This window comes from Natrix helvetica (genome assembly GCF_964273705.1).
Source record: "Natrix helvetica genome assembly, chromosome: 1".
In the NCBI taxonomy this organism is placed as follows: Eukaryota; Metazoa; Chordata; class Lepidosauria; order Squamata; family Natricidae; genus Natrix; species Natrix helvetica.
Window position 1 is genome coordinate 276,845,413 of NC_138548.1, and position 25,005 is coordinate 276,870,417.

General features: G+C 34.3%; 1 protein-coding gene across 1 annotated transcript in view; it reads right to left on the minus strand.

Moving 5' to 3' along the window:
• Positions 1-25,005, minus strand: part of PDLIM4 (PDZ and LIM domain 4) — an 82,633-nt gene that overhangs the window by 56,587 nt on the left and 1,041 nt on the right. The window contains exon 2 of the mRNA XM_081936670.1: positions 8,618-8,769. Within this exon, the coding sequence (XP_081792796.1) occupies positions 8,618-8,769 (152 nt within the window). The remainder of the gene's footprint in view (positions 1-8,617; positions 8,770-25,005) is intronic.

A 25,005-nucleotide genomic window follows, 5' to 3' on the forward strand; every position in this document is an offset into this window, starting at 1 on the left:
AAGTAATCGCTTCTTTGGAGACCCACAGACTATAAAAATCTGGAAACCTTGCATTTTTAAAAAAGAAATAGGGTTTTTTCTTTCAAAATTTACCTAAGAAGCTCATGATTTTACATGTTTTATGTGAATTTTAGTATGCCATTTGTAGGTCCTCTAGAGCAGAAGTAGTCAGGCCTGAATTAAACCTTTTTCTAACAATATATCATGGAAAAGCTAACAAGGTATTGCATGCAGGACTGGCTTTAAATTTTTTAAATTAAGACCAAGCATAAAAAACCGCAGCTCTATGATAGCTATGCTGGTTCCTGGTCCGTTTTAAAGCACATGACCAAAACAAATCAAATTGCATCAAATGCCATTCTGCTCCAAATCAAATGTATAACACCATGGTTAGTAAAATAATAAAAGCCATACATTTGAGAGAGATAATTGTAGGACTGGTTTTTAATAATCCAAAAGCTCTTTTCTTGGTTAGCCAGCCTTTATGATCTGATAGTGAGCAGAAATAAGGCTTTTCTGGTCTGGTGTCTCAATTGTCCAGTTGAATCTGGTGTTGCAGATTTTCCTCCAGAATATTCATTGTGGATCTCATCTATGTTTATGTTAAAATCCACTCTGTTGTACAGTCACTTCATGTAACTTTTCTAAAAAATGTATCAGCATTGTCATTTAAACTTTTACTTTTTTTTCTATGTGTCTCTGCAAACCTTTAGTTTGCAACCCTTAGCTGAACAAAGAACTAAGAAAACTTGATTGCAGAAAATACAACTTCTACAACAGAGTGGTCAATGCCTGGAATGCTCTACCTGACTCCATTATTACATCTCCTGACAACCTTAAATTGTATACCGTGGACCTCACCCCATTCCTAAGAGGTCCGTAAAGAGGGCGTGCATAAGCGCACCAGCTTGCCTACCGTCCTGTCCTACTGTCCCCATTTATTTGTACTCATTTCCTTGTTCATTTCCATATTTATACTTATACCTGTTATCTTGTACATGTTCAACAAACTAAATAAAAAATAATAAAATAAAATAAAATAATAAAATAAAATAATAAAATAAAATAATAAAATAAAATAATAAAATAATGAAATGAAATGAGATAAAATAAATTAAATAATAAATAAATAAATATTAGGTTGTGCATATTTTGAAAAATTCAGAAAAATTTCTCTGGCTCTGATATGAGACAATGTAATAAAGCCACTTTTAAAACAGCACCATCTTTTTTTCAAGCCTCCAATGATAATAATGCTACTATCTTTTCCAGAGCTCAAACCCTTCTTTTAAAAGAAATAGTAATATTGTATCAATCTCTAATGCTTTTCAGCTTTCACAATATGATTTTTGCATAATTTAAACTCTTTTTTTTACAACATATTGGTAATAATTCATTTGTATTGTGGTGTATGGAAAAACAATTGCCAGAAGATGAAAGAGGTTCATTAAAAGACGTCCTTGTTCTTGACGTGATCATTAATCAAACAGCTACAGTTGGGTCTCCATGGAACCTTATTTGGCAAAGAATGAGCAGCACCAAATTCCAGGAGGATTCACTCAGCAGATATAAAGAGAAACAAAATCATAAACCGAGTTATTCCATTTGGCCCACAGAAGTCTCTTCCCCGCCCTTGTTTTTTTCCCCCCTTAATCTCAACGCATAAAAATAGTGAAAGTGATTTGTTCAAGTCAGATTTCGGTTCCGCTTCTTTTGGCCTCCATTCTGTCTGATGGAAAATAAATGGGGCAAACAAAGAAGAACATGTCAAGGACACAAACAGGAAAGCAGTCTCATCCTTCACTGATAGGAATGCGTGTGTGCAAAAACACAGTGACTCAAATCTATAGGAATTACTAAACCAGACTGTAAAGAAAGATGAACTATCTTTATATGTTTGGGATGTGAAGTATGAATCTAAAGTTAAAAGCTAGACATACATTTACTAAAAATCTCAAGAGATAATTAAGCTGTTGCAATAAATGCCAGATGAGCTTTTGCATATGCAGCTGATCTAAATTAATAATTACATTAGTATGGAATACACTTTTCTCAACGGAAAAAGTATTTCTATGAGGTTGTTCTCATTTCCAATTCTTTCTTGACTAGATCTTAAATTTAATCAGAAATCATTGGAGGTTTCTCAATTATATGGTATTTTAAAATAATGAAAAATGGTTCATACAGTTTGTTTTCTGAACTATTAGAAACTACTTCATTTAAGGACAACTATTATATTCAATGGGATTAAGAGGGGAAAAACCCTTGATTAGTAATCTTTTAGTAATCATTCTTCCAATCACTGAAAAAGTATAATATAACCGTGCTTAAGAAAACAACATTAAGTCAATAAGCTGTGAAATGTTTGTTCATACAAGTTGTACTGATAGCAACATAAAGAAAATACATTCACGTTTCTGGAAGAATTCCTAAAGGAATGATCTATATAGATCGCAATAAATAATTTTCTGATGGAGCTACTTTCCCTTTTCTTTTGAAAACAATGCTTTGCTAAAAGGATGACTCATTTTCAGTAACAAATAAGTCTGCATCTGGTATAAGCAGTGACTACTTTTATTGGCCAGACATCTTTATTTGCAATTCAAAGATTTGCTTAGGGCTGAGTGAAGAAATACAATAACTATATCATCCAGATGTTTTATCTGGTCAAGGCTTTAAAAGAACCAATAAAATTGTTAATATAATTACTATGCTTACTGTATAAAATAAACATGTAGGTCAGTGGTGGGTTCCGGATTCTGTTGAAATTGCTATGGTGCAACGGGGCCCGGTCTCCACCACATGAATGCACGCAGCGCATGCATGCGTACTTACCATCTGCAACACCCTGCAACACCTCCGCGATGCTCCAGTTGCTTGGTGGAGCGTCGCGCAGGTGCCGTATGCTCCGTGCATGTACGTGGAAAGAGCTCAAATACAGGTAAAGACGAAAAGTGGGCAAGCCCTTCGGAGCACCGTACTGGAACAGTACCCGGTGCTCCCGGCAGGTATCGGTACGTCCGTACCAGGGCATACTGGTCATAACCTACCACTGATGTAGGTTTTCCGATTGGAAGAGCTGTTGTTTTTTAAAATACTTAGTTGGCTATTTTAGAAGTTCTCTTCTTTCTCCTCCAATATATAAGCCTAAATCATCATTTATCTTAAATAAATCATGATTAGCCCACCATGAAGACTTTTTCTTAATTACCTAAGGAATTCCTTCCAGGTTTCAACCTCATTCTTTGTTCCAATGTTTGGGGGAACCTGTTAGTTCCCATTTTATTGTGTCTTGGATCATCTTCTTATACTTATTGGCATTTTATGTTTCGTATGATATGATTTTCATGTTCTCCCAGTGCTCCCTGTGGCAGAAGTTTATACAGTTCAGCAATTCCAATTTATTTTTTCTGTATATTTTGGTGCTCTGTTCACACACTCGTATATTCACTTTGTTTCTCCTGGGAATTCTCCTTCAGAATTGAACCTGGAAGGGCATGAAATGCGGAATTCCATAGACAATTAAAAACAACAACTAATTATGTGTCCCTGAAGGAAGGACCAATCCCATGTCCCATCTATAGATACTTAATCACTGTTTTCACTTGCCTAATATTGCTAAGTTTTTGCATTTTTGTACATGTTGTATATGTTTTTAGAAAATGATTTTATATGACTAAAAATGGCCAAGTAGATTCATATAAATCAAATGTATATTGGGTTCCAACAAAATTTCTAATGCAATCTTCTGGCTATGATATATGAATTTAGACCCTTTCGCTGGAGATTCATGTAATGTAGCAAAACCACAATGAAATTATTTATAGTTAATTAGATGGCAGGTGGATGACTTAAGGAAAAACCTCTTAGCCAAATAACAGACTTCAAATATATAATATAAATAAAATAAATTAGAATAAAATGAAGCATTTAAACAAAACTGGGTATCTTTAAGAGCAAATGACAAGCACAGCTTAGACAGAAATAATGCTAAAGGACAATTTAAAAGACATGAAAAAATATTTCAAATCAAGAAAACAAATATACATCTTACTTGTATTTAATAGCTAGTGGGGCAAACCTGATGAAATTCTAAATAACCTTGTTCAGTAATTTCATGTACTATCTATATGAAACATTACAGGGAATAAGACTCCAAGTTTTAATTACCACAAAGTCAAGTTCAGTACCATGAAATAGCCAGATTCTTCAGAAGGAAATCGTCTTAAACTATAATGTATTTATATAAGTATTAGAATATTAGTATATAATATATAATGTAATATGTTCTAACTCTATAGTTAGTTTAAATAAGAATATATATATATATATATATATATATATATATATATATATATATATATATATATATATATATATATATATATATATATGTATATATATACATACATATATATACATATATATATATACAACAAAACCAGCATATATATATATATATATATATATATATATGTGTGTGTGTGTGTGTGTGTGTGTGTGTTTATTTATCAGCACAAATACAACATACATATATATATATATATATATATATATATATATATATATATATATATATATATATATACATACATACATACATACATACATACATACATACATACATACATACATACATATATATATATATATTCGTAGATTTTCACGGGTGTAGGTATGCTGGTTTTGTTGTATTCGGGTCTTTTCCCGTGTAGGATTGAGATTGTCTTGGCAATGTTTCGGCAAGATCTCACTTGCCATCTTCAGGCTGCTGTTGGCTAGGCTTAAAATGCGATCGGAGCTGCCATCTTACTGTAAATCTTGGTGGGAGGGGATGTGAGATCTTGCCGAAACATTGCCAAGACAATGATTTATAAATGTGATGATACCTCCTGCCTACCAAACATCTGGAAACCAGCCCTAGCCAACAGACGAACACCACCCACCACCCAAGCCATTACAATACAAAACAACAATGCACACACAGCCAGCACCAATCAGCACCGATCTACCAATCATGATACAACCACACAACCAATCATTCCACTTACTGAAACAAAGTCAGCACCCCATACCCTCCCACCAAGATTTACAGAAAGACGGCAGCTCCGTTCCCATTTTAAGCCCAAGCCTGAAGATGGCAGATGAGATCTTGCCGAAACGTTGCCAAGACGATCTCAATCCTACACGGGAAAAGACCCGAATACAACAAAACCAGCATATATATATGATGTTAATCCAAAGTATCTCCAAATTTCTTTCCATAAAAAAGTTCAAAGTAGACAAACTTTGAAAATGCTAACTTAAATCATAGAAAAAAAAATAGAAAAGCAAAGTTTGACTTTATTTATTTGTCTGTTTAATTAATTGATTTCTATAGCCATTCATCCTAACTAATAATTCTGGACAGAGTATATCATTTATATTCTTTGTTACAGAATTATGAACTACTGCCTAAATTATATAGATTTCTAATTTAAAGATAAATGCATTATATAGACACTTAGACAGTCTCTTCCAAAGTTCTGACAATCTAGCAACTTTAATCAGGAATTTTAATACAGGATATTAATTTATGAAGTCTTCTGTTACCGTATATGATATGTGTATTGTATTCTCACCAAGGTTGATGAGAAATTTTGAACTGATATAAAAGTGTCAGTGTATGCTGCAATAAAATTCCCGTTTCCTTTTATGTATTTTTGTGGAATGTTTACATGCTGGGAAGCATCACAGAAGGATATTTCCTATTCTCTTGTCAAAAATAATCTTACAGTGGAAGAAGCTGTAAATGTTAAATCATAAGGAAAAAGCAGACATCCAAGTTTTGTGAAGTATTCATATTTTCTCTGGAGGTAGAACTGGCCAGTATCAGAGACATAAACTAAATTCATTGAACAAAAATTTGATCCATTTGAGGGAAGAGAGCTGATGTCGCAATGGCACGACATGCAATCTTGGTGCTCCGAGATCGCAGTCGAGTTTCTGCCGCTGGATGGTCCATTTGGACCTAAACCGTCCCACAGAGATGGTGATTGAGAAGGGCACCACCTGCTGATCTCAGGGACACCTCAAAGTCCCTGAAAGATCCAGGAATAGTCCTTTTTTTCCAGTGACAGAAATGCAGCTAATGAAGCTGCTGAAGTTGGGACAGCTCTGGAACGGGAAGAAAGGGGAAAGAGAAAGTGTGTCAAATTGGTGAGGAAATTTTATTATTAGAGGAAGAGACTACCCAAGAAAAAAAATTAAGTTAAGTTAAGATTGAAGACAGAAGACTGTAGGCAGTGAGAATGATCTGCATTGAACTTAGTGTGTTATCCAGTTTCTATTTTTTTTTTCACTGATGGAACTTTTGCAGGGGCTCCCTATTTTTTAAACTGAATGGATTAATTCTTTCTTCATCTTTTTTCACTTTTGCTTATATTTATGGATTAAAATTCTTCTTTTTTATAATGCTTGATTTGATTGATTTGATTGTTTTTGTTCTCCATTTAAGGTTTTTTTTTCTTTCTTAATCTTGGAATATAAAGAAGATAAGAAGGGTTATAAAGAGGGTTGTAACAACAAGAGGAAAAGCAGTTACACTGCCACTTACAGGCTGGAGGCTGGATACATTGTTTTTTCTTCTTTCTCTTTGATCACTTGAGATTCAAGGTTCTTTCAGTTTGTTTACTGACAATGATAGTAGGAAGAGCACAAGTTGTTTATACAGGTGTCTTTTGGAAGTTCTATCACTAGCTATTGGAGGGAAGACAACATTTTGACTTGAAAGATAATAAATGAACCTGTCTGAAGTTTATTAAAATAGCCTTGAATCCTATAGTAGCAGTTTCTGCAAAATTGAAAGAATGGCTCAGCAGGAAAAAGAAACTGTAACATTGCAAATGAGTATGTTTGAAATTCAAAATCTATTAGTTGTGACAGAGAGAATTGAAAAGAGATTGGAGAATATGGAATACAAAACAGAAAAATCTGATGGAGAAACTGAGTATGTTTACCAAATGAAGAAAGTAGAGGACAGAGTTCAAAAGATGGAAGAAAAAAATGAGCAAAGAGATAAGAAAACTGTGGATACTGACAACAAAGTGAGTGTGGTTGGTAATGGCAAGAGCGGAATATTGGAAGGGGAGATACTTGGATTGGAACTCTACCCCAGACTTCAAAGCACAGAAAACGAAAAGAGAGAAAAATTGACGGAGATAAGGAGAGGAATCTTGACAGAAGCACTAGCGATAACCAAAGATAAGTTGATGGAAAGAACAGATGTTGGGTTTCAAGCTTTTATGAGATACGAAAGGAATAACATGTTGCCAAGAGAAATTTATACAAGATTTATTAAGAAAGTAACTAGAACATTAATGCTACAAATGGCAAGAGATATAAGACCGTACTATTACTGGAAAGATACAGGTTGATGCAATGAAAATGTATAATAAAAAATTAAGCTAAATTTAGTTTACTAGTAGTATGTACAAAATGAAGCGACAATAGCTATAGTTAAATAATGATTAATAATGATAACAATACATATATATATATAGTTTGATAATATGAAATTTTATATAAACAACACATGGAGATTATGAGAGGAGATTTAAAAGTTTTATCTAGAATATGTTATAAAGACGTATTGTGATTGGATGATCTTTTCACACTCATGACTGTTTCAGCATCCTCATGGTTACATGATATAAATTCAGATGCTTGGCAACTGGTTCATATTTATAATGGTTGCAGGGTTCTAGGGTCATGCAATCACCTTTTGCAACCTTCTGACAAGCAAAGTCAATGGGAAAATCAGATTCACTTAACAACTGTGGTTCTAACTGAACAATTACAGTGATTCACTTAACAACTGTGGCAAGATAGGTCATAAAATGGGAGAAAATTAACTTAACAAATGTCTCACTTTTGGGCTCAGTTATGATCGTAAGTCAAGGACTACCTGTACTTCAGATTCATTTTGTAGATTTTATGTGATTTGATAATGGAATAAAATAAAACAATTAACTAATGTTTAATCCTTTTCTCTAGTAGTGAGAGAGTAGATGCTCTACTTCTCTTTCTGTGATCAAAATTATAAATACAATTATAACAGTGACCTTATAGATGACAATGTCTTTATATGCTAAAATTACAAGGAGTTGGCTTTTAAGGCAAAACTCTTTCTAATTAAAAAAAAGGAACAGGATTGTATTTGTATTCCCAATATGCCTAGAACATTTTACTGAGAATGCTGTAGTATGTCATGTTTAATTATTCATGGCGGAATGAACTAAAACCAGATGATTTTTTTTTTAATGGCCTATACACACATGCTGAGAATTAAAATGATAATTCATTAATTTGCCTCACAAGGGATTACAACAACAATTGAAAATAATAAGCAAGATTTGTTTTCATTTCTTTACACCAAAACAGGCCATGAAACCAGGCTAAAAAGTGTTACATAAATAATAACAATAATCAGAGTTTCCCTCTTCCACAACGAATATAACAAAGAGATTAGGCAATGAACATTTGCCTGTGGATTGTCAATCACTGGGTATAAACTGCCCAACCACATGTGTGCATAGACTTGATAGGTCAACATGAGATAGAAAGTTGAGACATTTACCTGTTCACAGACAGTATCAGTTGATCCAGACAAGCTTTGATCTTGTTTTGTGCTTCTAAATGTGTCATATTTTCTGTGCTGTCACCATTAATTGACAAAATGACATCACCTGGGCAAAGGTTAGCAAGAGCAGCTTTACTTCCTGGATTTATCTATAGGAAAAAAAGAAAGTCATGTTACAAACTATGATATTTTGATTGTGTAAAACTCAGATCTGTCCCTCAAAGGACAAACGTATGGAAGAGGGAGATATTCTAAGATCCCAGTGGGTTATTCTGTACTTTTCATTGCTGTTGTTGTTGCCTTAGCGTCAGTATTTACTTCTGGAACTGCCTAAATAAGTCCCTGCAATTTTCTTGGCAAGATTTCAAAAATGATTTGCTATTGCCTTCTACTTCCTAGGCTGAGGGTGACTGGCCCAAGATCAGCCAGCTGCCTAAGGTGGGACTAGAACTCACAGGGTCCTGACTTATAGCCTGTTGTCTTAAGCACTACTGTATATCACACTTGGCTTTCTCCTGTCAATTAGTGGCTCTAAATACTACATCCTAGCTTGGGCATATGGTTGGCAGTTAAAGAGTATGTGATCATATTTTCTACATCTGAGTATGGTATTCAGTGAAATTGCCCATATTTTACCAGAGAATAGAACTGCTGAAGAATAGAATATAAATATAATCCATTAATTTGCAAAACTGACTAACTAAGTTGGAAACAAAACCACAAAATAATATACATCAAATATACTGGTATTATCTCAATATATTTGCAAAAATATAACATTTGTTTTTCAGAAAATAAACTTGTTGACACATGACTTCTCTGAGAATTAGTGCACTCAGTAAGTAATTCAAGCACAATGATTCTTGGAAAATAGTGTAAAATTGTCTAAAAATGCTAACGAATTCCTAAGATGAACTGGTAGGAGATTACTGGTAATAGAAAACAGCACCATACACCTTTTTCAGAATTTATCAATAATTAATATTTTTTCCTCTCAGTTTCCCCAAAGACAGATGTCTGAAAGTCATATTTCACACCATGACCAGAGATTCATACCTGAAGTAAATTACTTTGTTTTTGTGGCTTTGTTTCCAATTTAGTTGCTTAGTTTTTCAAATTATACTTTGGCAATATTTTTAAACATGCCAGTATGACTTATTCAACAAACTATGATTTCTGGTTTAATGTTGTACATGAATAAAATTCATATTTCGTAGTAATAAAATACCTTCTTTTTCAATAGGCAGATCAAAATTAAGTATGTAAATATTCTTCATAGTTTCTAAATATTTGCCCTTTTAGAAACCAAATGTGATTTTTACATTTGTAACTTAATAAAAAGAATTCTTGAGAACTGATAACAATTCTGAAATCAACATTTTTAACTCAGCATTCAACAAGTTCTAAAATCTGGCCCTAAGTATATTTGACTCTTGGAAATGTCCAGCCTTTTATCCCAAGTTTCAGTGCTTCGTGACATGGATCAGTTCTTTGATACCAAGCAATAAATGGCAAAATATTTCTGCAATTAAAAGAAGCAGTCAACATTATGGAAGCCATACTAATAACTTCCTGCTGAGGTGTTATCTTCCCCAACAGCTTTGCTTGGCTAGTACTCAAATAGCTTGTCACTTGCCAGTCACACATGAAATATCATGCTGTTTATTAAACTCTGCAGCATTTTCCCTGGTGTTTTGTCTTAATGCCAAGATCTCGCACAGACTGTTACTTTGTTTGAATGTGACTAATGGTAGATACTGACAATATTTGTAGTGCAACTAAAATGCATTTTAAAACAAAACAAAATCCTTCAGTAAGCATTGATTACACTGATATTTAAAAAAAATGAATTCCACATATACAGCTGACCTTAACAATAAGTCAGTGGCTAGTAAGTATATGTGTGCATTGATTTACCTCCTCAATCTAATATCCTCCAAGATTTGGGATTGTATATTCAGCATGCTGTCTGGGGAATTCTGGGACTTGAAGTCCACATATCTTAAAGTTGCTAAGGTTGAAAAACACTGCTGTAGCTTATGTAATTTTTAGTTGGAGAGGAGTAAGTTGGCAAGGACAATATTTATTCCAGAAGTTTCCTCAACACTCCTGCACAACTTCTGTTATTACTTTTGTTAACTTGTCATGAAAACATAAACTCTAGATAGTTGGCATTATCTAATGAGAAAATGCTCTGATGGTTTTAATCATATCTTCCCCATTAAATATAATATTTTATTGCAACTACAATCTTGTTTCTCAAGGTGTGTTTAATATGTAAATATTTTCATCATCTCCAATTGTTTTTTTAAATAAAGAACATGTTGCTTCATGAGGATCAGAGATGACGATATTTCTTCAGTATATACTATTTATTTTTCATTAAGGCACAGAAAGAGCTTTCTTTTTTAATTAAAAAAGAGAGAGGGAGAATTGTACGAAGTCATTACTGTCTTTCAGAATCTGATGGGACACAGTACCCAGGTGTGATTTCTCTCTCTTGATTCTTCTTTATTATGTTAAATAATATTATATTGGGAATAATAACATAGCTAAGCCAATGTTATAGCTGAAAGACTGTAAAAGTATTGACACAAATCCATTCTATACCAGATCTACCATTTCTGGGCTGCAAACATTTACCTGACAACAAATTCAAAAAACTCAAACTCTCTTCTGTTATCTAGAGCTCATTAAGATTTTTGTAGCAGACAAAGTAGCCCTGTCTAATCTGAGCTCCAAACTCATGAAGAGGCCCAATTTAAGCGCCTTTGTAAAATAACCTGTTAATTTATTATTACTTTCAATTTAACTAATACATTATGGCATGTGTTACACTTCTACTACTTTCCTGTTAACCTGCCCAGTTTAGGGTGACCATATTTCGACTATAATAATCTGGATCAACAAACAAATGGAACAAAGAAGGTTTTCTGTATCTCTGCTATCCATTATTTGTCTAAATTTGTTTATGACATGGTAGCCCTTGACAACAACCACCAGAACTTTGTGGCCTTTGGGTATGTGTGGTTAATTCCTAAAGATTTATCACTTTCTGCAACACTGAACTTCTCCCAAATGCCTCTTGACCCTCCTTTTTCCCTCAGTAGTCTTGATTGATTAAACAGTCTTGCTATAATGCAAGATTTCAATTTATGTAAGATTATTCCAGAACTACTCTATAAGTATTACTGATCCATTTCATTCAGATTACTACATTAATTACACTCTCCCATGGCAATTCCCATATCCAAATAATAAAATTGCTTTGCAATATAATAAAGAAAACCCAACTTTTCTAGTCTAGTTTGGAAGATGTGCATAGTTTTAAATATAAGTCCTTCCTAGGTATCTATTTGCTGTTCATAAATCTCCCCCCCCCCCCCCGAAGCTGCCCTCTGTCCCAATAAGGTAAGGACTCCAAGAATTTGAACAAAAACTTTATTTTTTTTGCCTTCAGATGGGACATGACTGATTACTGAACAAGATTATATAGTTGTTTGTCAGGAAATTTATTCTGATTTTGAGATAAATATACCTTTTAAAAAATGCATAGGAAGGGAGGGGTATTAAATAAATGGTATTATCCATTTCTAAATTACTAGATTTTAACACTTATATAATCTACCCTTTTAGGTAGGCCAGCTGAAGAAATAAATTACTCCAAGACTACTGGAATTCTGCTACTGAATGTCTCACAGAATTTCCCTCTTATACTAAAGACCATCAAAGTGTAGTTATCTTTAGTTTCTTTCTCATCTTCTCTTCCTTCCCAGGGCTATGCAGAGGTTTAACTAACCATTCTTGTGTTTCTTCTATAGTGTTCCATATGCTTCTAGGCAGATAAATCAGCCTTTGTTATAATATATTTTCTTAAAAAAAGAAAAAAAAGAAAAAGCTTATTTAGTTTAATGTTGTTTCCATTAAGACCTGGCAATGGCTTAATACAGACAAAGGAGAAAAACATATTACTTTTAAAAGATTATACAACTAAGTTGAATTAAAGCAGCCTTGCTAGAAATTGGGAAAACTGACACCATCAATTAGGGGAAAGCTGAATCAAAACAATATTTGTACATATTGTAGTCAATAATACTCATTGATAATATTCAATTATATGTCACCTTCACAAACAATAGCTGAATTGTTTTGGCAAACGAGTTAATTTCTTTAGGGTGGGACATGAAAAGCCACTCCTGTCTTCCAAAGGATGATTTAAATTGACCTTTTTACATAATATGAATGAAGTGACTCAGTACAGAATACCTTGGATACTCCAGTTTATTTTTTTTGGCAGGACTGGAATATTTTCCAAAGTTTAAAACTTTCTATTGTGTTTGTAAAAGTTGAACGAAGTAACAGCATTCAAGAGACAATGTTACTCTTGTTTCTGGATTGCTAAAGTCGATGCCTTCATCCAAGGCTGTCCCCCTTTTCAATGTTTGCATGATGTCTATATTCAGATTGATAACTGACATTGTGAATGGGAAAAGAAGATTATATTCAGAGTTTGCCTGGTTCATAGTCTGAACATAATATATTTCATGTAATCTTGCCTCACTCATGGGTTCAATTGTGGTGGCTTAGGCAGGAAGACTCTTTCTTTTATCTTCAGATTTCAATTCATTTAATCATAGTGATTTTTGTACAGTATTTTTGTAACCATGACCCCCAACATTTTCCCTATTAATTATTGTTCCAAGCAATCAGGAACAAAAGGATCAACAATGGCCATAGAAGAAAGACGTATTTTTCTTCTCTAGAAAGTTTAAGGAAGTTCAGATAAAACCTGACTTTAGTCTCACAAGTGCCTTACTGCTGCCACTGGAGATTGGGAAAAGTTGGTGGGGCAAAGCAAGTTTGGGATTTAATAGCCAGTTTTCTCTGGGTCACCCAACCAGGAGACAGCAGGACTTATGAGTTTGCAGCAATCTGTCCAGCTGCTTCTCCCTAAAAGATGCAGGAGGAGGAAGAGAAAACTTTCCCTTTATAGTCCCAAGCCAGGTCAAGATCTAAATCACTTTAGACTTTTATCATTTTTGCCAGCTACTTCCCTACCCTCCTCCACTAAATCCAGTCCTACTCTGTTCAGTTTTGAGAGAATTATTCTGATGAAGGATGGAGAGGCTCTTTTACATTTTGTTGTGTTAGAGAGAATAAAAATAGGACAGCAAAACTAATCCCATTTTCCTACAAAAAAAAAGAGAAGCCGGTATTTACTAAGTCAGAATTGGTTTAGAAAAATGTAAATGATAGTCTGTTTAAATGACAGCTTTTGCTTGAATGGAGAAATGAAAACAACAGTAAACACTGTACTTCCCAAAAATTGCCTTGGTTCCATTAAGGAAAGGTGAACATTGAAATATTGTTTTGAAATTTGAAAACACCCACAACTTCTTTTTCCAGTCAGGAACCTTAGAAAATAGAACGATTGTGTTTCAGCAGGATGCCTTTGGTTGCTGTGTGGATTTCTGAAAACTGTCCTCTGGAAACTGACACATTTCCTTTATATTCGTAGTAAAAAAAAAAAAAACATCCACTCCAGAGAGTGCTAGAGCTTGCATCTAAACAGTATGGTTCTAGTTATGAAATATTGCTGCTAGCCAAAAGGAATTGAATTATCTCATTAGCAAAGAGAGAAAACAAAACAAAATAGGGCTTGGCATATTTATTCCTGTCATCCCCTGATGAAAAACTTATTCCTCCTCCAGCAACCCACTTGGCTTCTGGATGGGGAAGGGATAAGAGAAGCCAACACAGAAGCTAAGCAAACCACCTAAGATGGACACTACTGACCATTTCCTCTTCTGCGGTGATTACAGCAAATGTTAACTCTTTCAGTGAGTGAGTTCTAAGAAACTTTTGCTTCTGGAGAATATCAATTTCCCAGAAGGTAAAATTGTACTTTAGAAAAATCAGCTATTGTCCGTGCCATTCAGTATGTGGCAGAGATCCCAAACCCAAAAATTCCTTTTGAAAATGTTTTTGGGGATAGGATTGGGTTCAACACCAAGTTCACAGAAGGCAATACAAACATATTCAGAGATCATTTGACCAAGAATATGCTTCAAGACAGAAGTAAAACAGCAATAGTAAATGCATTGTCTCAGCAAAGCACAAAATGATAACTCCATAGAAGGCACATCGGATTATTTAGAGTAGTACACTTAACCACATAAATAAAATACCTCTCATGTCATCCATCCACGTTGAAAGGAGAAACAGGCAAATCACTCACACCCCATGCAATATACACACTTAAGATATGCACTGCTCCCCTTAAGCATCAAGATATTCACTATTTCTCCATTCTCAAGAAGCAACTTTATTAAGCATGAATGATCACATTTATTTAATTTATTTGTATTCCCACTTTTATTATTTTTATGAATAACTCAAGGCAGCAAACATATACAATAATACAATAATAATACAATAATACAATAGTAGAGTTGGAAGGGACGTTGGAGGTCTTCTAGTCCAGTGTTTCCCAACCTTGGCAACTTGAAGATGTCTTGACTTCAACTCCCAGAATTCCCCAGCCAGCATTCACTGGCTGGGGAATTCTGGGAGTTGAAGTCCAGACATCTTCAAGTTGCCAAGGTTGGGAAACACTGTTCTAGTCCTATATCTACTATACTCTTCTTCTATATCTACTATACTCTTCTAGTCCTATATCTACTATACTCTTCTTCTATATCTACTATACTCTTCTAGTCCTATATCTACTATACTCTTCTTCTATATCTACTATACTCTTCTAGTCCTATATCTACTATACCTCCCTCCTCCTATTTTCTCCACAATAACAACCTTATGAGGTGGGTTGGGCTGAGAGAGAGAGAGAAAGAGATGGGCCCCAAATCTCCCAACAGATTGGTCACGGACCAATCTGCTTTGTTGCACAAAATTTTCGGTAAATTATCTGGTCATTCTTTCAAAAGTTATTTTCTAGGGTTGATAATCAGCAACAGTTTATTATGAAAGAGTATAGTTTTAACTGCTTTCATTTTAGAAATATTAAATTATTGTAATCAACTTGAAAAATAGGTTTCTTAAGTATAAGTAGGGCTTTTTAAATCTCACGTTTGATCCTCCTATGTTTGTATATCTTTATTTCCACATTAGCTAGGTACACCTGTATCAGGAAAACAATAGTTTAAACTTTTTTTAAAAAAAAATGCTGATGTCATTATACTAACATTGCAAAATGGTGTAAATTCTCCCAAGTAGCTTGAATGTTTTTGTTTCATCCAGCCTGGCAAAGACAGAAAGTGTTTAGGGTGTGGGAGATTTATTTTGTTAGATTTCCACCAAGGTCAGACTTGGAATGAAAAGATTATAAATAATTTCTACCGCCTGATTTCTACTTCTGGATTGCCGGTACGATAAACTAATTGAAGTAATTAATAAGAGGCATGACATTAAAATGGCTCTAATTAATTATCTGTGTGCCAAAACATTATGGAGTGAATAAACAAATAATATTTTACAATTATGTCCAAAATGAAATAAATTTAAAACAACCTTTTCTCCCTTGAATACCACCAGCCCACTGTGACGATATTCAAAGTAACTTGGGTTTTCTACAGCAAATTCACAGTGTGTTAAGTGGAGATGGTTAAGCTAGGGGAATAATATTCAGTGATATATCTGTGGTATCTTAGATTGAAAGGTTCCCCCTTTGTGCCAAATTATGAAACTGCAAACAAGATTCAGTCACAAAATTCAGGTTGTATGATAAAACTAAACTATATTTTAGCTGTAAAAGAGCAAATCTAAGAGCCCTCCCAAATACTTCTTAACACAGGCAAAGAAAGGAACTGGAAAAATTAACTTTTATTTTTGATATTTTGTCATTCTACCTACATTAAAACAAAACATTCTTAACATTATCTTCAGCTATTGAAACTTCCACAAATTTTATGGTATCCTTCTGGGCCAGCTATCTGGAACGAGAAGCATGATGTTGCTGTGTTTCTCCTCCTTTCTTCACAGCAAGTTTTAGATGGTCTTTGGAGGAGCAGAGAGGTTGAACCCAAAGGCCCGAATTAAGGCTGATTTAGTGCTTGGCATTCTCTCCTCTCCCCCATATGAACCCACTGGAAGAAGTCATTGGTTGGGATTCTGAGTATCATTGACAGGCTGATGATTTACAGTGATATCCCTCAATCATTGATGACCAAGTAGTGCAATTAATGTGTAATTAATTAATGGAAGCTCTTGAAGGAGACAGGGAGGAACAGGTTAGATTTGATCTAATAAGACCAAGTGGCCACGGGTATTATTTACTCCTGTTACAGGGGATCTTCCACTTTTTGTACTATCCCACTTGGCAATCTCAAAGATGGAAGCTATGGCCAGGAAAGCCTTTGCACAGAGATTTCCTCATGTTCTCATATGTTCTGGCCACTTTTTGGTTGGCCTTGGCACAAGGCCTTGTGAGGCTGCCTGAAGCTAGGCTGGTAGGTAGGCAGCAGGCAGGCAGGTGGGCAGGCAGGCAGGTGGATGGGAGAGAGAGGGGGGGAGATAAATAGAGAGAGATAGACAGACACACAGACAGACACAGACAGGGATGGATGGATATAGACAGACAGACAGACAGACAGACATAGAGACAGCGATAGAGAGATGGATGGATGGATATATACATTAGAGATAGATAGATAGATAGATAGATAGATAGATAGATAGATAGATAGACAGACAGACAGACAGACAGACAGTGATAGGAAGATGGATGGATGGATGGATGGATAGATAGAATAGAGAGAGAGATGGATGGATGGATGGATGGATGGATGGATGGATGGAGGGATATATAGATGAGAGAGAGAGAGCGTGCAGCAGAGATGCATGGATGGATAGAACAGAGAAAGAGAGATGGATGGAGGATGGATAGATATATAGATGAGGGGGGGGGCTTATTTCAATAAAATATAATATTCCAGTTTGGGTATAACAACTTATGATTAATTGAAACAGTTATGGTTATTTCCAATTTTCTCCTCATATACTCACTACGGGAGGGAAGGGGGAGAGGCAATACACCAAATTTAGTGCACATGCTTTTACAGAAGCACCCATGCAATTAATTTCCTACAATTTTATCACTAAAAAAATTAACATTCACTCACATTTCTACCTATGACAATAACATATAATATTCCATTGGTTAGCTACTTAATTCCTTCTTAGTATGTAATTCCTTTTCCTACTGTTATTTGGTGTCTGCTATCCCTGAAATGCAATTAATGATATAGCATCTTACAACTGTGCATTAGGTTTGTAAAATATTTTTTGTTTACTATTTGGTCTATTGGCTTAATGTAATTAATGCAATTTTTTAATGAAATCGCTTGAATAATTTTCTAAGTGAAATGAATAACAGCAATTACAGATATCAAACTGTGATGTGAATCATAGCAAAATACTTCTTCTATCTTCTACACTTCTTTAATGAAATTATTACCTGATAACTCTCTAAAATCTCAGCCACAGAAACAAACTTTGAAGGACTACAATCTTAAATATTTGGAAAAACCCATTAAAATATGCAAGACTAATATTTTTCAACATGACAGAAATGTATATAAAAATGTTTGAATAAACCTGAATAAGACAGAGCTGCATCTCCTTGCTAAGAGATTACAGTTGTAATGCAGGATTTAATGGATCATTTCTAGAGGTGGGGCACATACTTAACAGATGTTTGCACTGTGAATAATAACTCAAATTCAAGTCCAAAGTTGTCATCTTTATTTAACCACATGTAGACTACAGAGATACTGACTCCTTACCACCGTGACTAGTATACAATTTCTAATGATTTTAAGATACTTGTATTATCCAGGAGTTAGTAAAAATACCTAAGTGAAGGAGAGGAGCCCTGCCATTTATGACATTATGTCTGCAGGCTGTGCAAATGGTAGCATACACCAGGCCTCAGTTGTCCAGATATTTCAATTCCATACTTAGACACAACTGGTTTAATTGACATCTCAGCCACAATTTATTGGAGTGAGATTGGTCTCTACTGCCTTCATAGTGAATACCTCCCCTTTTAATTACACCTGAATACTATAAAGAGACTGCAGATGTTGGTCTTTGCTAAACAAGGAGTAGAAGGCATTCTAAGGAATTGAAAAGGCTGGAATTGTTGTATACCAGAACTAAATATTAGAGAGAATTACATATAGCAGCAAATAAATGTATCTTTTTCACAGAGGCAAATAAAAATAAATAGCACATTAGGACAGCTAAAAAAAAATACTGCAGGTACAGATTAGTTTTTAATCTCTCAGCTTTTCTTTGTTTTTGTGGCAATGATGGGAATCGTACCAAATTAATTTGATCATAAATCAGCCTAATATTACAACTATTTCATACAAAAATATATAAATCAGTCTTTTTCAAACATGGCAACTCTAGGATGTATGGAGTTCAGCTCCTAGAATTCCCCAGAGTCAACACATCTGAAACTTGCCAAATTTGAAAAATATCCATATAAATGGATAACCTTAAAACAAAACGTTGTTATTACATGGTGACTACTCTAAAGAAAGCAACAAATGTAAAAAGAAGCAGGAACAAGGAACCACTGAAGGAAATCTAGCATAAAAGTTACCATTAAAATATATATATTGTTTAGTGTGAAATCTTCTCTTAGGTTCTAGACTGGCTGCTTACTTACTCTCCAAGTACTTTAGGGAGAAACTGTAGTCAATTTATCAAGCAAATGCATAAATAGTAGGCTCTAATTTTTCTCCAGTTCGCCATGACATTATTCTCATTCCTAGCAGGTTTTGAGGCTTGTAATTTTGTTGCCTTTTGCAGAACAGTGTGGATTCTTGAACCACTGTCTCAGGGAAAACTCACAGAAACATGTCAGAGCAATAGAATTTAAAACAAGCATGACTGAATTCTTCTCTAACAACACTTCATGACAGTGTAGAAACTCATTTAGTTAGCATGTTAGTGCAATTACCTAATCAACCTCCCAAAGTAATATATGAATAAAATGTAGCTGAAATTTAAAAATAGATTTTTCCCTCAGTTTTATGAGGGAATTCCTTTATATATATATATATATAAAGCCAAATAAATTGTTTGCCTATGTAATAACAGTGCATGTACAAGAGATAGAGAAAATGCAAGTATTTACAAGCATATATTCAGAAGATTTTATTTTCATGAAGATTTTATTGTTACAAATGTTCCAATGCAAGTTTAATATTAAAAAGATTAAAAAGTAACCAAAAGAAAAATGGATTTGCTCACCTATTTCTGAATAAGCTTCGTTAAACACTTTCTTAATTTGCTTTCAAACACAATGTAAGTTCTTAAGTGAAGTTTCTATGGAAGAGTTTAGGATACTATGTCTGGATTGTGGAAATGTAGATGATAATTACATGATACCAGAGATCTAAAATACCCATAGATTTCTGCTTCTATATAGTTGTCCTCTGGTTTTTTGGTATTCAAATCTAGTAGCCTTAAATGAGATAGATTCCATAATGAATGGTAGGAACAAAAGAAAGGCAGTAAATTTTCTAAAACAAATAAAGTATGTTGAAGTAATTTATAATTTTACTTGTTCCTCATCTGTACACTGCCATATATTTATCTACTACAATAATTTCTGCTGTTAAAATCTCAATTTAAAACAATGAGAATTTAAGGGGAAAAGCCTATCTAAATTAAAAATACATACAGTAGCCTTTCCAAATAAAAATCCAAGTTAATTACTTGTTATATGTGTTCTGAAAATTTTCATTTTTCCTTTTCTTTTATTTATCTTTTTTTTAAAACTTGCTGCAGTGAATTCTTCTAACAGAGTTATTTGCAGATGGGAAAACACCCTTAACTGTTTTGTCTGTGCAATGGTTTGACAACCAATCACAAGTAATATAAACAAAGCATTTATCTTCAAAGAGAAAAACAGTTCTTTTCAGACCTAAGATACCGAAAGATCCAAAATTCATATAGTTTTGCTACATTAAGCATATTAAGACAAAGTGCAAATATTCTCAGATACTATGAGACCTTATTACATTACTTGCCATTCTTACATCTTTCATTACTTCCCTTTGATTATATGCAATAAAATTAATCGTATTTTTAGATTCATATTCATTTCATTGCCATGTATCCAGATGAGTAGACATGGGTAAAATAGTGTATTGGAAATAGTCTTCTGAGCTCATAATTCATCAAGCTGTCAACAATATCATTCATCTTTGGATCTACAAATGGTACCTTGGCACCTTCTCCCTCATCCATTCTAGCAAAATATCCCACACACATTCATTCAGCGCTCAACAATTTTCTCTAAACTGATACCTGGTTCTTCGTTATCACTAATTACTTCAGCAGAATTTGCAATCATCTCCAACTTTGCTGTTCAAACAAAAACTGAGCTTTGTTCATTGGGACACATAGACAGGTAATATTTATGGAACTGTATTTATGGAGTAGCTTAGTTCTGGCATTTTACAAAGTATTTTCTGAGGGGGGAAAAGTCAAAGAAGGTTTTTTTTTTATTACAGATTAAAATGATCCTTCAAAATAACTATTTTTCTTTCATTTCTAATTAACATCAACTTTGTATTAAAATATCTGTAGCATGTGACAACTGTGACATGCTCAGATCTGTCATGTTTTCTCTCTCTGGGTTACTGAAAGTAAAATTCAATCCCACACCGGAATGGAGTTGTCTAGATTATCACAAGTCACATTTTTGTCTTTCCAAATGAATAAGAAATTGAATATATAGGTAGTCCTTGACTTGCGACCACAATTGAACCCAAAATTTATGTTGCTAAGTGAGAATTTGGTGTGTTTTGCCCCATTATTCAACTTTTCTTGTCATGTTTGCTAGCTGAATCATTGCAGTTGTTAAATTAGTAACACTGTTATTAAGTGAATCTGGTTTCCGCAATGACTTTGTCAGAAGGTTGCAAAAGGACACTGAAACCGTCATAACTTTGAGTCAGTTTTCAAGTATTTGAATATAAATCACATGACCCTGGGGATACTGCAATAGTCATAAGTGGTCATAAATCAAGTTTTTTCAGTGCTGTTGTAACTTTGAATGGTCACTAAATATACTGTTGAAAGTCGAGGACTACCTATAGCATTAGGAATGAATTAATGCCATTAAGGCATTTATGTGGTCATCCTAATGACCACATAGTGCAGACCTGCACCCACACTAGGCCTTCTAGGGCTTTCACCACCAGAGGCACCTTGGGCTCTGCTTAATGACCGTAATAGGGAGAGCAGAAATTGTGGTCATTAAGCATGGCAATCACATAGATACCTCGTTTAATGACTGCTATGACATATGACTGTAATGGGCAGGATCCCTCACAGTCATAAGTCAAGGAGTACCTGTATAATCAACTACTACACAGATTTGATTCTCTTTCCCTAAGTTTGCCCTTGTTGTTATTATACGATTGTATCACAGCGGCCAGTTGATTCGCCGGATTTGGCATTGATTACTAGTCGGGCCCCACCCAGGGGCCTAGGACGTCGTAACGTATTTTCGTAATATACGTGCAGATCCAAGCAGTGCAGCTTTTTGCATTTGACTGATGGTGATTTTTATTTTTATTTTTATTTTTATTATTATTATTATTATTATTATTATTATTATTATTATTATTATTATTATTATTATTATTATTATTATTATTATTATTATTATTTAGATTTCTAGACCGGCCCCTCTCCCCGGAGGGACTCATTATTGGCATTATTAAATATTGTTCCATTACTTTCTGTCCATTTCTACAAATTATCAGGTTTGTTTGAAATGTCATTAATCTCTTCTAGGGTACTTTATACCATATGCATATTTAATAAACTTTTCTTCTACATTCTCAATCAGTGAATCAGGCAGAAGGAGTATGCTGTGAGTCCCATCTCCTAACAAATTCCAGCTGGCAAACCCCTTTTCTGCTGTGGCCTCCACTCTCTGGAACATCATTCCCCACCTCTCCCCCCCCCCCCCAGTTGAGGTTCTTCAAGAAGGTCTTTGAAACATGCTTTTTTCATCAGCCTTGGGGATCCCAGGGTGCAAGCAATGTTTGCTCTCCTGGTTTCTGGGGTTTTATTTGTTTGTTTTATTTATTTTGCATGATTACTTTATGTTTATTTTATTTTGGTTTGTTGGTTTTAGATTCGTGTGGAGCTTTTAACTGTTGTGTTGTACTCAACCCAGAGATATGTGTTTGTGGGAAGGGTGGCTATATAAATAACGTAAGTAAATAAATAATAAAATATTGAAAAGTAGGTTACCTAAAATATTTTTATGTTACCACACCCACTAATTTTCTCCAATTTGGCAATGAGCCATTGATGTCTTGCAATCTATATATGATTTTCAAACCATATTGTTAAGCAATTACTTGATTGCTGCACTACCCAGCATGTCTGATCTAAAAACAAAAAGTTAAAATTAATCTGCCACAATTTGTTCTCAACAAATCACTGCTCCTGGTAGTTACTGCATTGTTTTCTATGTGGGTTATAGTGTAGATCCATCTCTTCATGATTGGTTCTAAATTGTTGATCTAACTCTTGATGAGTTCTAGAATCTTCCCAAGTATCAATGTCAAACTGGTTTGTAGTTTGCTATAAGGATCTTTAAAAAGGATCTTTTGATCCTTTTTAAAGTCATGGTCAATAATTCTCTTCTCCAGTCGCTTGGCAGCATCCATTCTCCAAGAATCCTCAAATATAATAGATAAGAGTTCAACCAGACCATCAGCTACTTCCTTTAATACAGTACTGAATCATATCATTACTCTAATCCTAAAGTTAAACTCAAAGGGATTTTTTAATAATGTTGCTGTCAGTCTAAAACCTGCCCTTTCATTCTGCTCTTCCTAAGTAGAACTCATAGTTTTGTTGAAGACTGAACTAAAACAGGAGTTAAATAGCTCTGTCCCTTCTTTGTTACTTATTAGCATTTTTCCTTCTTCATTGGACAGCTATTGTAGTGATTTATTCTGAATAGGTTTTAAGAACTCCTGCTTTATTTTTAACATTCTTTGCTAATTTCTGCTTTGGCTTTCCAGTTATCAGCACTACAGTTTTGGGCTACCTGCTCTTCCTTTATGATCTGGTTCTTTCATTTTCTGTATTTCTCTCCCCCACACCACCCAAATCTTCCTTAAACTTTTTTATGTAGTCACACTGGCTTATTTTGCTGTCCTCCATTTTTTCCTCTGCATTGGAATAGTTTGTGACTGTAATTTATTGTCTTTCTCCTGCTTTTGAGCTCCTTTGCTATTAACTACTTTTGCCAGGGGTTCTTACTGATCCTTACCCAGACTTTTTTCAAATCCACTTTTTGCAATCAAATATATGTGCGCTCAGTTGATTCTGTTCAGTGTTCATTTTCCTTAAAATCAAGAACTCAAGCATTACATGGTAACTTTCCTACAATATCCGGACTATACTGTACCAGATAATATGCTGTATCCTGTTGCTATTATTATAAAACTATGCATATTTAAAATTAAAATGACCAGATCATTCATTATTCTTACTCATTTTAACTTTCATCATGAGAGAACAAGCTTTTTTAAAAAAAAAAAACCTTCACAAACAAAACATCATGACCAGTACTTGTTTATTATGTGTTTAAGCATCTTAATAATGAACACTAATTATTTTAATGGATAATTGTGCAATGTGATCCTGTTATCTTTCTCAACAGAAAATGCCACTGAATTTTGACACTGCCTATTAAATATGTTTAGGATTATAAACTGCCCAACATTCAAGTTCCACCGCTTTTGGGAAAACATAATTTTAGTAATCACACTTAGAAACTGCCTATTAGAAATTAAAGCAGTTTAGGAAATGATTCCATTATATGCAGGACAATAATTTCTGTGACTAATAAGTCCAGGGGGAAATTCTCTGCCTTCCCAAATGTGATGAGCCAAGGTGTGTGTGTGTGTGTGTGTCTGTCTCTCTCTCTCTCTCTCTCTCTCTCTCTGTGTGTCTGTGTGTGTGTGTGTGTGTGTGTGTGTAATAGGCAGCATAATTCTTCACCCGGCATTAACATTTCCTACCAATCTACTTATTGATGGGTCCGTTTCCTGAAAACTTTTCATTTCTCTCTCTCCAAGAAACTTGCCAGCACATTCCTTTAAAAAAAAAAACACAGTACACAAAGAACTGTGTACTGTTAAACTCTAACCCCATCCTTTTCTAGTCACTCTGCAGCTCGCTTTCTCTTTTTAAAGTCTTCCTTTCCAGCCTAGGCTCAGGAGTGGAAATAAATAAATAAATAATAAATAAATAAATAAATAAATAAATAAATAAATAAATAACTGCCCGTAAGTAAGTAAGTAAGTAAGTAAGTA